General features: G+C 55.4%; 1 protein-coding gene across 1 annotated transcript; it reads right to left on the minus strand.

Moving 5' to 3' along the window:
• Window positions 1-11,867: 11,867 nt before the first annotated feature.
• E0L32_009712 (uncharacterized protein) lies at window positions 11,868-13,814 on the minus strand (the record flags this gene model as incomplete). Its single annotated transcript, XM_031144705.1, has 5 exons — window positions 11,868-12,087; window positions 12,276-12,471; window positions 12,527-12,620; window positions 12,691-13,188; window positions 13,242-13,814. 5 exons carry the CDS (start codon window positions 13,812-13,814, stop codon window positions 11,868-11,870), a joined length of 1,581 nt encoding a protein of 526 aa, XP_030990483.1.
• Between the last annotated feature and the right edge of the window lie 192 nt (window positions 13,815-14,006).

Consider the following 14,006-nt stretch of genomic DNA (forward strand, 5'->3'; position numbering starts at 1 on the left):
AGCGGACGGGATGCTGCGTGTTGCTGGAGTGGTTCCCGGTAAAACAATCAGATTGTCCAGTGCCCAGGGTCAGTGTATGAGCGGGCCACCAAAGACGGGGAGAGCCAATTGCAGCCGGAAACCACGAGAACGGTTCCACACCCGATTGCTGGTGGTTTCGTTTCGAGGCACAGAGTGGACAGGGCCAAAAAAGCACCGGTCACTGGGGTAAAAGGACAAGGTAGAGAGAAACGGAAGAGAGGATACAGTAGATGGGTGGAAGTACGGAGTCTGGAGGTATGGAGGTATGGAGGTATGGATGCAGAGGAAGGACGGGCCTTTGGGGGGACCGTGTGGGTGTCTGGTGGAGCATGTACCACTGCAGTTGGCGCAGCTGTCAGGAAGGGGAAAGAATGTAGAGGCAAGGAAAGTGATAGATTGAGGTCGATCAGAAATTAGCAGCGCGGACTAACTCGATCGACCAGGAGGGTGGGTTGCCCAGGACGTGGATGATGTGAGTGGTGTGTACAAGTAAGAATCTATCCCCTGCGAGCAGCATGGGATGTGGTGGTGTGGTCGTCGTCGTGGTGGGAAGAATGAAGGAGGAGGAAGAAGATGGCTAGTGATGCTGATGATGAAGCTGATGTCTGGCCTAACTAATTAATGGAGGGTCAGATAGCACATGTCGCGGATGGCCGTCCGCGAGAAGGGAGGGAGGAGGAGAGGCAAAACGAAGGGGGGGAGAAAAGCTGGAGGTGAACAGACTTTGGGCCTAGGTACTCCGTAACCACACCGGAGGGGGGGGGGGGGGGGGCTCACTAACAAGCATGAGGGAACCGGGAATGCGAATGGGAGTGGGAGTGAGTGGGAGTGAAGTGGGAGGGCAGGCAGAGCGTGGAGGTCGTTTCAACAGGGGGGATCCCTTCACAAGCACATGGCTTGCTGTGCTTTCTCGCAGACCCAGTGGCTCCAGTGGCTCCAGTGGCTCCCTGCTGCCCGTCGAGTCGATCCCAGTGCTGGTTTGGGCTCTTGGGCGGAGTCTATGCTAAAGTAGTGTGGGTCCGCCAGAGCAGGGGACTGTGCTGTCCTTTGGCTTATTCCCACTGTACGTCCTGCCATGGGCCACGGCCGACAAAGAACGCTCCTTGCGGCCCACATGTTTCTCGCATGCTCGAGTACCTGTACATGGACCCATCTTCTCTCTCTTGGTGTCCTGTCCACCCCTCCCTTGCACCGTTCGCTCCCCTCAAATCTCTCTCCATTGGCGGCTGTCGCCGTTTATTTCCTGACCCGTCGGTCCATGAAATTCGTCAAGCGGGCGTAGTGGCCTCTTTAGTAACATTGACTGGAAGAAAGACTCGGGTTGACTTTAGGTCACTTACCAAGAAAGATAAGCACCGGGATCTCCGTCGAGCTTCCCTAGGCCCCTGGACCCGAACATATCCGTTTCTTGGACGGCTATTTTGGGGACACCCTCTCTGCGATGACATGATATGAGGAAGGCCATCAGGGACAAAAAGCAGAGGTTCCAGGTGGCGTCGCCAGGAATGACGCCAGGACGAACAGCAAGGTAGCAGTACAGGCCGAAGTGGCCGTCTGGGGTGCGGACTTCGCGCCCGCCGAAGGAGCCTGCAAGTCAGAAAGGCCACCGTACACACCAGGGAATGCCATCCTTGGAGCGAGTGGGCGCATTCCCGCTGGCCAGCTTTGTGAGTATTGGCTCCTAGGCCAGAGAGAACAGATCCTAGTCCAAACGACAGCCACCGGTGGTCGAGCTTGCAACAAGTAACAGCTTTTGAGTTGACCTATTTCGTACGACAAGCTTGCTCGCTCTTTTGCTCGTGATATCGACAACAAGAGCCGCGGTTGGGCGGCCGGGACTGTGTAGCACAAGATCCAGGTGGCTTTTGCAGATCTGAAACTCTGTTCCCTAGGCTCTCTGAGGTCACGCTCTTTGGGCGGAAGTCCAGCTATGGCCAAGAATCGTTGACAGGCAACTCTCGTTTGAGCCCGGGGTATATCCAGCGTTGTCATGTCATCGCAAACGCTCGACGCTTTGGTCCGAGGCAACAATAGAACAGCCAACTGGACCGCGGAGCACAGTCCGCTCGCACGAGCTGACTATCTCTAGCGCCAGCGCGCTAGGCCCCGCGGCTGCTAACCGGAGGCCATCGCTGGTGTCTAGTATCCAGTAGGCGGCGGCTTAGTTTGAAGTGGCTTCAGCTCTTCTGTCCTCTTTGTCATGCTTTTGGGGATTGTGTCGAAAAGTAAGCAAGCTCTCCAAGTCATCAGAGAAAACGAGCCAAGCAACAGGTTTGGAAACGAGATTTCCCTCTCAACTTCCCAGGGCAGTATACAGGCTCAACTGTTCTCCCACTGTGCTGGCGAAATGGCTTTCCGGGAAGAGGCACCGGAACGACAGCCCAGGCTGAGCGCAATTTCAATCGCTCCCTATCTGGCAGTGCTTCGATCTGGCTCTTGCTCTGGTAGGTATGTACGGTCTGTGTACATACCTCCAGACAGGCCGACAGGGGATGTTGAAAGTGCAGATCATGGTCTGTGGCCCTCGTCCCGCTCGACCATCACTGCGTCCCTTGGACCAAGGGCTCTGGCCAACTGGGCCGTGCGGCAACTATGCACGCCATGTATGGAGCAGGTACCGTCTCTTCGTACGGATCGCCCAATGGTAGGGACCAGCTCTCATCCAGGACCTACTTGTAGATGGATGCATGTCCAGTTCTCCCATACCACGGAAAGGGCTTCAGCAGTCAGCAGCGAAGGGCCCACAGGTCAGTGAGGCAGACCGCAGCTTTCATTTTTTCCGCACGAATGAGGTGAGAGCGAGCTTCCCTGAGAACCCTGAGCCCACGCATGGCGGCGTTGCAATGAATGCTGCAGGCGATCCTGCTGCCGCCCCATCCTCTGCTGTCCGGACCCGAGCCAATTGGCAGATCAATCTGGTTCTCCTTTTCCTTCCTTCTGCTCTTCCCGTCCGTTGTACTTTGATGCACATGCACCGTGTGCCTGTCTCTGACTGAGAAGAGGATGAGAACATTGAACATTGAAAAAAGTGTGTGAGTGGGTGCGGGTGGATCTATTAGTGCTTCTTGTCGCACCCCCCAGCTGCGTCTTGACTGGTTCGCAGGGGAAGGGGTGGCGTCTAGGCTTCTCACCCACACCTTTTCCGCCCCCCGTCATGCTCGATCCTCCCGTAGCAAAAGCCACGTGAGGCGTACCCTCTACCCGCCTGCAAACTGTGAGCCGGAGATTTGTGCCACGCGCTGGAGAACGTTGTTCGCTCACGCTGCCCCAGCCACCCCTGGCCCAAGCTCGTAAGCTCCCAAGCTCCAATGTCAATGTCGGTACGTACCCGGTACTCGCAAGGATCACCCATGTCTGTCCCGAGAGACGCGCCCCCACCTCCCGCCCCCAGTACTTGCCGTTTTAGAGCAAACTTGCAGGCCGAGGTATTGACACTCACCACTATTGTACAAGTCCTGTCGATGAACGTTGCTTCTTTCTCAGCATGCCAGTCTGCAAATCAACTATCGTCATGCTGATGGAAGGAGCACTTGCAGTCGCGCACGGTCTTTCCCGATGTGATCGGATATCGCGCATCGAACAGGAATATCTCTTGAACTTGTGGCCAGGCAAAAGAGCCACGGCAAGGGTCAGGTTGGAGGGGTTCTCGTAGGAGGGAGCCTCATCACGACTAGGAATCTACAAGTATACGGAGAAGCAATGGGTGTGTCCTATGCTCCAACTTTGTCCCCCCCGTCCGGCCCCAAACCAGCTCAGACATGCATGCTCAATCACCATTGGAACAGAGACAAGCTACCAGACGGCTCACTGGTCTTATCAATCGTGGGCTGGTCCTTTTAGCTATCAATTTTGATGACTGACGAGGAGGCACTGTTGAAGTGCTTTCTTTTTCTGCTCTCGACCTAAAGGACGACTCCACTTGCGTCCTGCATTGGCGGGCGTCTTCGTGCAGCTGGACAGGTCCAAACGTGCCCGGGTCCTTCTCGTCGAAAATGTGTCGGCCGAAATCGAAATGAGATTCATCCGCTATCGCTATGCTTTTGCGGGGTAACACCGCGGCAGCGATACGAATCCTCCAGTTCAGTCACAGCCAGTCTGGACGCCTTGCCCCGACCCAGATACATGTCGTTTACTCTCACCACCAGGCGACTCGACCTCTGGGCCCATGTTGACGACGGCGTCCTTGCTGTCCTCAAGTACCTACCTTGGGTACAACAAGAGCTTTTCAATGGCTGGTCCTGCATTGCTTTTTTTTTAATCGTGCCGCCCGCACGCCCGCACACACGGTCAAAGAGGACGTCATTTTCACAACAATGTTTGGGGGCTAAACTCGATAGTTACGCTACCTACTTCGCTATTAACCCTTCCACCAACCGGCATCATTCCTGGTCGGCCACAGTTGACTCAGGCCAAGATGAAGAGGACAGTGACACCCGTCCCTCTCAGCCAATCTCTTTACCCACAAGCGAGACCTCATCCACTCTCGTCGCCTGCGCTTTGTGATCCGTGCGAGGCACTCACAGAGATAATGGCCGTAGGTCACGAACCTGTTGCATTTGCATGCCTCCGTCCTGTGCTCGGGCCTAAACGTCCCAACACGAACGCTGCACACTTGCAATAGGTACCTCCCTACTAACTATGTGTGTAGTTACTTGTACATACCTTGGAACTGATCCCCGCAACAGCCTGGCCTGGCCTGGCCACAGTTGTCAGCTTGGCCAATTCGCGGAATGCCGGAGTCTTGGGAGTACGGAAACTGGCATTGACATCCAAGCATCCTACGGAGCATGCTTTTGCTTGGGTCCTAGGGTCCGCCTCATTAATCTCGTCTCGGCCAAATATCCCAAGGAAGAGCCGATCCCTGCCAGGCGAGCGGGACCTGCACGCACTGAGCTTTGTGTGTGGTCTGTGGGGTCGCCAATCTCGTGGAGAATGCGGCTATCCCTCACTGAGCGGCGTCAACGGCCAACCTTCTCCGCACATTAGTTTCAACGGAATGCACCAGGCTCGTGATGGGGCCCTTAACCTGCCTTACAGACACATGCTTGACAAGACACACCACGATAAGGGCGCGATAAACACAGGTAGGCTGACCTGACATGATGCCAACTTGCATGGAATAACTACATGATATCGCATCATCTGGGTAACTACCGCAGGGGGCAGAGACGTTGTATTGGCGCTCTCCGACAGGTACGAACCACAGCCATCTGCTTGATAAGCATCTCTTTCTCTTTGATTCCTTCTGCTCACTGGTTGTCTATTCCACCAGAGCTCGACCCTTATCTTACAAGCACTTACGAAGTAAGCATCCCTCTTCAACATGCCCTAGCTGTGCATTCGCGAGGCAATGTGCCTACAAGAGAAACGAGATTGAAAGAGGCGGAGAATTCCGCGCCCTGTCTTCTCTATTGACGGTACCCTGTCCAGTCCGTGTTGAGCCCCTGCCGTTTACCAGTACGGCCCCGGTCTCTATCAGTCGGCTCAGCATGTGCCGGGAATTAAACTTCAGCTAGCAACTGCAGAGCGCCCAATTTCACAGCGCCCTTTTGATGCTACGTTTGGCTTCACCACGAGTCAGCGGTTTGCAGGCACGCCGGGGGCCAAGGGCGCGTATCTCTCTAACCTGTCAACCTCTTGCGAGGATTGTGATTGTCGATCGAATATTGACCGCAGTAGTCAATGGGGGATTGATGCATGTAGTGATTTCCCGAGAGTTTTCGGACAAAGCTGCCACAGCATTCCACCGGCTGTACCCGAGAAGACATGCTCAGTAAACCTCAGCCCTGCACCGCGGTTCTGAGACAACCTAGGCAGAAACCGGTCTCGTTCGATCGACAAACCCCAAAGAACCCCAAAGAGAAACATTGGCGTTTCTCAGGGTCCCCGTGTCAAGAGACGCCGCAGGCATTCTGATAAGGACACCGAGGACAGACTCGAGCTTGTCAAGACCAATGCTTCAAGACACGTTGTCTGCAAAATTCTGGCGAGCTGTCCTAGTCGCACAGTGCCCGTCCCTCGTGGATATTAGTCTTGCATGACACCTGGTGGTTTGGTTGTCTCAGACCCCGTGTGGCCAGGAAGCCATTCATGAATTCCTCCGAGGACCTGGGATATTATTGTTGGGACTTTCTACTCCGTAAGCAGAGACACCGGGAACTATACCTATCATCAAGGGCAGTGGTTCTGGCGGCAACTTGCACTTGAGCAGAGAGAACCTGTGAGACCTGGGCCATTCTTCAACGCATTTTTGTGTCGAGGCCTGCGATGGGGAAATGACACTTCCTGCAAAGCCAAGCCATCATGTCCTGCCAAGTCAACTTTCCTTAGCCAAGCGCTCGCCGTCTTTGGTAGTGACTCGCGGGGGGAATGGTCACTTGAACGTCACAGGTTTGCATGCTGCCCTTAACCACCAGAGGCATGTCGAGATGACAATGTGGGGTAGTGATTCTCCATATGCAGCTGTCGGATTCACATTTGTGTTTTACAATTCGGTCCTTTAGGAGCCAGGCGGCCCAGTGTCACTCACACCTACATTCCACGGAGGTCCTTTTCAACGTGGCCGTAACAGCTAGCTGCTGGGTGATGCTACCTAGTCTCGCACCCGTTCTCCAGAACCGCATGCGAACATCATGGGGTGATGGCACGGCGGCCTGCACCCCAGAGCCCGATGCACGGGCGGATACCCACGCGGGCTAAAGGCCGAGAGGACTTTGACATCTGCTAACGGTAGGCTTTTCTGTTCTAGGTGCCAAGTGCTAGGGACAATGGCCTTGCAGCAAGGGGGCACAGAGAGGTATTGTTGTCTGCAATCAAACCAGAAGGCCGGCCGTTTCGGCACTTGGACGTCAATGAGTATTCCCGCCCGAGTCTCGTCGCTAGTCGCCAGATTGCCCCTTCACGGATGCTCTGGCACTGCACCGGCAATCATCACCGTTGTAGGCAGAGTGGATGCGAGTCGCGGGTATTGGGTAATTGGGTGATCCATTCCGCCGGATCACGTCGCAAACTGTTCCCTGATCAGTGCCTCATCAGGCTCTCGACTGTCACTTGGCACAAGATACCTCCGTATCGGCCAGGACCGATGCGTTCGTTCAGCCAGGCATGGAAGGTCAGTTAAGCCCGGAACCCCGCCTCGCTGTCCATCTGCACCGCAAAGTTCCGTCCTGTCATGGCGCCCCGGTCATCTCGTTATGCACGTCTCCAAATCCGTTCAGGTATCGCATCTCCTCAGCACCACTGGGCTGCATGTAAGCACCAGAATAGGCCAGGTTGGACCCAGGGCAGTCACCAAATCGGCTCCCTACCTACCAAGAAAAGTTATCTCATCTCTTCATCACGTCAGGCGATGGTCTAGTTGTTTGCCCTTGCGCACGCCTCAGCACGCCTATGCGGAGTTAGCACGCCTAGAGGCGTGGCCGGACTCCTCTACACGCAACTTATTGGACCTGCCCTGTTCGGTGTGCCAGCAACGGTATGGATCTGCAGTCAGAGCGTCCCAAGACTGCGGAAACAGGCCGGCTTCTGGGCGACCAGGGGCCCCCCATGCTCCGATCAATGCACTACCACCTGCAGGCCCCCATCACAACCGGTGTCGCGTCCAGTCTGTTCTGTTTTCAGCGCAAAAGAGACAGTGTTCCGTGCGCATCGGGACACTGTAACGTTAGTTCGACAGCCTCTGGGGAATCACACCAAGCCCGGGCGGCACTAATAGCACGTTCCTTGGAGGTCGGCTACCATACCCTATCCTACCACACACCCCTGGGGCTGATCTCCGATTCGAGCTGGTCCCAAAGCTTCGGGCTGGCTGTTCCTTATTTTCTGATTACTTTTTTATGGCTTTGGCTGCTTCAATGGCGGCATCTGCACTCCTTGAGGGTGGGCAGATGCGACCTGGGTACGTCGCCGGTGAGAGACGAATCAGCCCAGTCGACTCCGACTATCTACAAACTTGGTCTGGGGCGCGCAAGGGCCGCCGCGCTATCATAAAGAGATGGATTTGGTCAAAATACATTGAGATGATGTTATCGGTACCTGTGACATCACAGGTATCACATATCACAAAATGACTGGACGGTCCAGACGAATAGATAACTCTTTGCAGTATCCTTTCCTGGACAGAGAGAATTGCGCACACATGCCAACCACTCACTCGCCCACTCACACCCCCTCCTCACCTCCCTGCTCTGATCTTCCCCTCCAAATCTCCACCGGATGGCCGCTTTGCCGGGTCTTCTCCTCTGGGAACCCGGCGGGCGAGTCCCGGAGGATCGGGTTCGTTCCTCATATGATGGGCCTGCAGATCCCACCCAACCATCGCCCGGTCGACGTATGATCGTGAAGGCCTCGCGCCCTTTCCCTACTACCTTCTTGACCCTTTGCCTCCTACCTACGTCTTGGCTCTGGCACCCTCACGAGCATGCCTTGCATCGAGTTTCCCCACCGAACGATGCTCGGTCCGGATGGACCAAGAAAGGCATCAAGGCTACCTACGCGACGCCTAGCTCGACTTGGAGGGACTAGCCCACCAATACAATTGATTTTGACAGTTAAGGCGGAGAACAGATCGCGGCGCCCCGGGTCCGACGTTGCGATTGGGTGGTATGTCTCCGATCTGACCGAAGGTGAGCCTCCAGTCCAGGTCACATCTCGAGTTGCCCTCCGCCCAATGTAGATATACTCGCCTGGAAACGGTGATAAGGACGTTGCATGGACGTTCCCCGTCACATCATATCTTTGTCCTTGCTTTGCGTCCTTCCATTGCTAGGTATGCAGGGGACATAGTCGTCTTCTTATACGAGGAGGATTCCTGGAGCTAACTGCCTAGATGCCGGAGCCACTGGGCCGATGATCATCAGATAGGTATGCAATGCAAGTTTGACAGCTTCTGGTGCACTTAGGGCCGCCTCAGCCCTCACTCTAAAGCAGGAACGGCTTGCACGACATATGCCCTCTGTTCCGTTTCGCGAGGACGATACTTATCACTTGGGACGTTTCCGAATTCGCGCATGATGGAGACGCACGATCCTGCGGCCTGATCTACAAGCTGAGGATCGGTACTCGGCGATAGGCTTCGTGATGCCAGAGAGCTTTGAGAGAGGTAAAGATCTACGGATGGCCTTGAGGGAATGCATTACGCAAGATGCTGGGTCTTGAAGTTACGCGCACGAGTACACCTATGCCACAGTATCACGAGTACGGTGCGGCGATGCTTGATTTGAAAGCTCTGTCGTCGTGGTGTCTTGCTCCTCCGCGCGCCCACCCAGGCACGCACCTGCACGGATCTTCGTGCATGGCATGAAAAGAGAGTCCCGCCCACCCACCACCTCTTCTGTACCTGGCATATTCCCTATCCCAAAAAAAGACAGGGCAGCAGGTTTGCTTTGTGGGTACGTACTGCAATCCACCACCACATGAGAACTAGGAAGGCAGTCGAAGGGCAGGCCGCCCTTTTTGGGTTCTTGACACACAACGGTGACAAAAGTCTGGCTGTTGGGATTTTTCGCATGGCGGACGTAAGGGATACCTACACATAGGCGACGTACAAACGTTCGAGAGGAGGAGCACAGAGTAGAAAGAAGCAATGTTGATGCGGCGGAGTGACCCGCCGCCCGGCTCGGAGTGTCTGTATGTATGTAGGTACTGACTGGCTTTCAAACGTTCTCGAGATGGAGAAAAACGGTGGCGTGCCGTGTGTCCCGGATGCAATGCAGACTGTGGGCTTTCCCCCCCCCTCCCTCCCTCTCTCTCTTTTGCCCTCCCACTCTCCCTCTGAGACAAAAGCAGGAACAGAAGCAAGGATGTGACCACCTATGCAGCTGAGGACGATAGGGCTGGACTCGATGTTGCATCGGGGCCGCCCTCCAAGGGGGTGGGCAATTCCCGTGTTGTTGACAGGTAGGCAAGTTTCTGGGAATTCGAGATGATGGCTGAAGAGAACAGGGTCGGGTCTTGGCCAGAGGGCGTGAATGCTTTCGAAAAGAACACCACAGTGTGTATCGGAAAAGGTGTTTCTCGAGGAGGGTGTTGTAGAGTGACTTGACGACGCAAGAAGCCATAGTCGACACCTCATCATCTCCTTGACCAGTGCCGTGTAACTCGGGACGCGTGCGTTTCAACGCCCTCTCTCTCTCTGGCCTCCCCAACCTTTGTTTCTTCTTCCCTCGTCCAACCGAGGCCAATGGTGACGCCCAACGGGAAGAGCGCGGCTGGCACTTACACGAGCGACGAACCCTCCCCAACCAAATCCGTCCATGTCGAGAAAAGTGGCTTGCTCCTAAAAGTACCTCACAGGGCACGGCACGTTTGATTGTCAAAGTGCAAAGCTAGTGCAGTTCCCTTCCTTGACTCTGATGACCCGTCTGCAAATCTCAAGGGGAAAAAAAAAAGGAAAGCCGTGAGACAACATTTGTTTGCGATAAACACATTTTCCCGCGTCGTGGTTGAGAAGGGCTGCCGTTTTGTCTTTTCTCGGTTACCACTCCCGTGCCCGCCTACACCTAGGTGTGAGAGGGCTTGCGAGAGGTAGGTAGGGATCCTGGCCTAGGCCCGAATGGAGCAAGGTTCCGAGGGTACGTACGTCAGGTTCACCTGGATCAGCCCCAGAGGTTCGCTCCCCTAGTGGCCGCTGATCGTCGCCAAGTCAGGGGAATGCATGTGCGATGAATAGCTAGACGGCTGGGGCAGGACAAAGAGGATTGTGTGCCAGGCGTGTGGAAGAGCCTTGCAGGTCACAGCTACAGCTGCATTTGATGGCTCATCTGCAGCCCTATTTTGCTCACAGCGACCAAAAGAGGTAAATCTGTCATGTCGGTAACATAGGGTAGCTTCCTCCTGTTCAGCTGTGGTGCACCTCCCATAGGGCCGTTTAGGGACGCGCCGTCACGTCAATCACGGATGATCATCAGGGACTGTCGATCACCACTCTGATCGCCCCTACCATTCTTCGATCGATGAAGGACGCTGTATCTGATTGAAAGAAGGCAGAGTGGCTTTTGACAAGACGCTCGAACAAGACTGCCCGGAGCCGTGTCCTGGTAGACGTACGCACACGAGACGCGCGCGAGCGCGCAGGCAAACGCTCAAACAGGCACACACGCACGCAGCCAAGGCGAAGATCGCCCGTGGTGAAATGTCTCGGCAGTTAACAAGCCGGTCACAACTTTCTCTGAGCCCTCGTCACGATGCATCCCCATCTGCTCTCGAGAACATGCTAATTCCGGTAGAACGACGGGTCCTCCCCCCCTTTCCCTTCCTCCCTCAAAAGGCGGTTGGCCCAAAAAAAGATGAGGCTACATGCTCTCTCTTCCCTCACCCCTATCTGCCTGCATGTCTTCACATCTACACCGACGATCGCCTGACCGCGATACCAGTCGCTGCTTCGCCCGTAAGGCAGGAGCCCGCTGTGCACAGTCACACGTGGAATAGGGGATTGGGCAACGACCGGAGCGTCGCAAAGGGCGGCCAAGAGATGCGGTGTGCGCGGAGCAGCAACCCCCAAAGGGCAATAGGGTCTGCGTAACGTCGCGAGTGTAGGTAGGTTCGGGAGGACATTGCGCCTTTCTGACCTCTGTAGTAGGTTGTCTCGGGTAAAGGGTGAAAGGAAGTGAGACCGTCATCTATCCTTTTGCCGCCCTAGGAGAGCCCTCGTGGGGAGTTGCATGTGCAGCGAGCGACGACGGGTGTGTGACCTGCCTGCCCGTCCGTATGTCGGTCGAGTCCAGTCCTGCCGTGCACCGCGAAAGGCGCCGCGGACCCTGCATTCTTCGTTCTGCGCAGGTTTCGTCCTCCCCCTCCGTTGCGTGACACTGCTTTTTTTTTTTCGTGTGTTCCGTAGGCATGTAGGCTCATTGGAAGAAATTTCGGCGAGGGCTTGTGTCTTCTTCATGTCCGGCCTGGCTTTGATCTTGTGGATGGGGAGGACAGCCGGGTTTCAGGTGGCCGCACAGCGTGGCACGACCGGAAGAGGGTGCATCGTGCTCTTCTCGTGATACGGAGGTGAGGATTTCTACCGCACCTCCTTGTTCATAAGCCCGCGCATGGTCACTCGCAGGAAACGTGGCAGGGCTGTGACGTGTCTAAGCCATTGCTGTTACTGAGACTCACTATCAGAGTGCCAACCATCGCTGTCGGCATTTTCAAGTTCTCTCGCCGTTCCCCTTGACAAGGAACTGCTTCGTGTCGTCTGGTCCCATACAGCTTTGGAGATACGGCTGTCAGCAACGGCGTTTCAAATTCAGGGGTGAAGCACCTACATGACGAGCATTATTCTGGCAAAGTCGTCCACATCGTCTCCGCACCCTTGCCTGAGGAATTTTTCGAGGTGGAAGGTGTCGATGAGATATTGCTTTCGATTCTCCCACTGTTGATAAAAGTCAAAGGAAGACCCGGCCTCCCACAAATGCCGGGATAGTGTCCAGCGATGGACTTCCTTCCAGGGGCCGAGGAGATCTGTGAGATGTCAGAGAGAGCACCTAATTATCCAGTTCACCAGTGGCAAACAGACCTTCAATGGCCTTTCCAATCATGAGCTTGTATAGTGTGATGAAAATGTGGCCCATCACAGCTGTCCTCCTTACAGACTCTGTAAATATCCATCTCTAGATAGAGGTAAGAACGGATCAGCCCTTGTCATCGCTCAGAACCACAAGATTTCAACATGTGACGTACCTCCCACGATTCGGGCTTTGCGGACTTGAGGGATTCGTCGCTCAAGCCCCATAGCAGATTGTGATTGTCCCGACACCTGGTCAGCTCAAAGATGCGTTGCTCAAGAAGGGGCATGTCCCTCTCCGCGAGAGCCCGCAGAGACACGTCACCGTCGAACACACGCACGGTCTGGTAGAGCAGGAGAGCCTGGGTGCGGGCAATCTTTTCTAGCGGAGCAGTCGCTGGGAGCGATGAAAGAGTCCCGGCCTTGAGCTCGTCGATGCTGCGCTGCAGGGTCCGAAGGACAACCGCGCGCGTGAACTCGGTCTGGTTGGCATAGGCTGTGCAGACGGTGAAACACTGCAGGATGGTCTGGGGCATGAAATCCTTGTAGAGATGGCGGTGGATGAAGGGCGTCCGGTTCTCTTGGGCGAATGTGTTATGGAAGCTCTTGATGGCGTTTGTGACAAAATGCACCTTGGTGTTGGAGTCGTATAGCTGCCAGGGCTCATAGTGGATCTATGTACACGTCAGGGGCCAAGCCATCATCATCTTGCTATGGGTCGACTCACGCAGAGGTCATTGATCTTTGTGTTCTCGACATCGCAAGGGATTGGCGCAGAGATCTGCTTATGAAAAGTCGTCACTGCCTGCTGGTCAAAGGCTGGGTTGGCGAACCAGCCATCCGGCTTGGCGAGACGATCCTCCTCCGCCGTCGTGATGAATTTGAACCACGGCACGTCTGCTGGGAGCTCCGACAGCGGCGTGATATCAGACATGCTTGCAAACGGTGCCGGGGCTACGGACGCAGGAGCACTCAAGAAGCTGTAGTCGACCTCTTCCGCACCTGTGACGCTAGCAGGATCGGCCAGAGGCGCCGCCGGTGGCTGGGCAAAGTTGAACTCGTCGAGCAAGGAGAGACCCGAGGACGAGACGACGGAATCCTGACGAGGCTGCTGCTGGCTTGCTGCTGTCGCATCGACAGTCCGCTTGGGATAGTTGCATAGGTAGCCTCTCCTGGCGCAGCGGCGACAGACGGGCATGTGCTTGTCGCACTTGCGCTTCGACTTGACGCAGGCGTCGCAGCTCTTTTGGCGCGACGCCGGTTGACCCCCGTCGCCGCCTTTTCCATTCATCGACTCCATGAGGTCAAGGATCAAGATGGGGCCGATGGATGACAAAAACGAGCAGGCCTAGTCAAACTCCGCAGCTAGCAAACCAAGTCCGCAACTCAGTGGCTGGGCTTGGCCAGACTCTTCTCATACAGAGAAACGCGCCCACAATGCCTTAGGTTGGAGGCCGAACATAAAGAATGTGAGCACGCTATTTGCGCAAGG

Source organism: Thyridium curvatum (assembly GCF_004353045.1).
Source record: "Thyridium curvatum strain D216 chromosome Unknown NODE_73_length_209619_cov_86.844896, whole genome shotgun sequence".
NCBI classification, from domain to species: domain Eukaryota; kingdom Fungi; phylum Ascomycota; class Sordariomycetes; order Thyridiales; family Thyridiaceae; genus Thyridium; species Thyridium curvatum.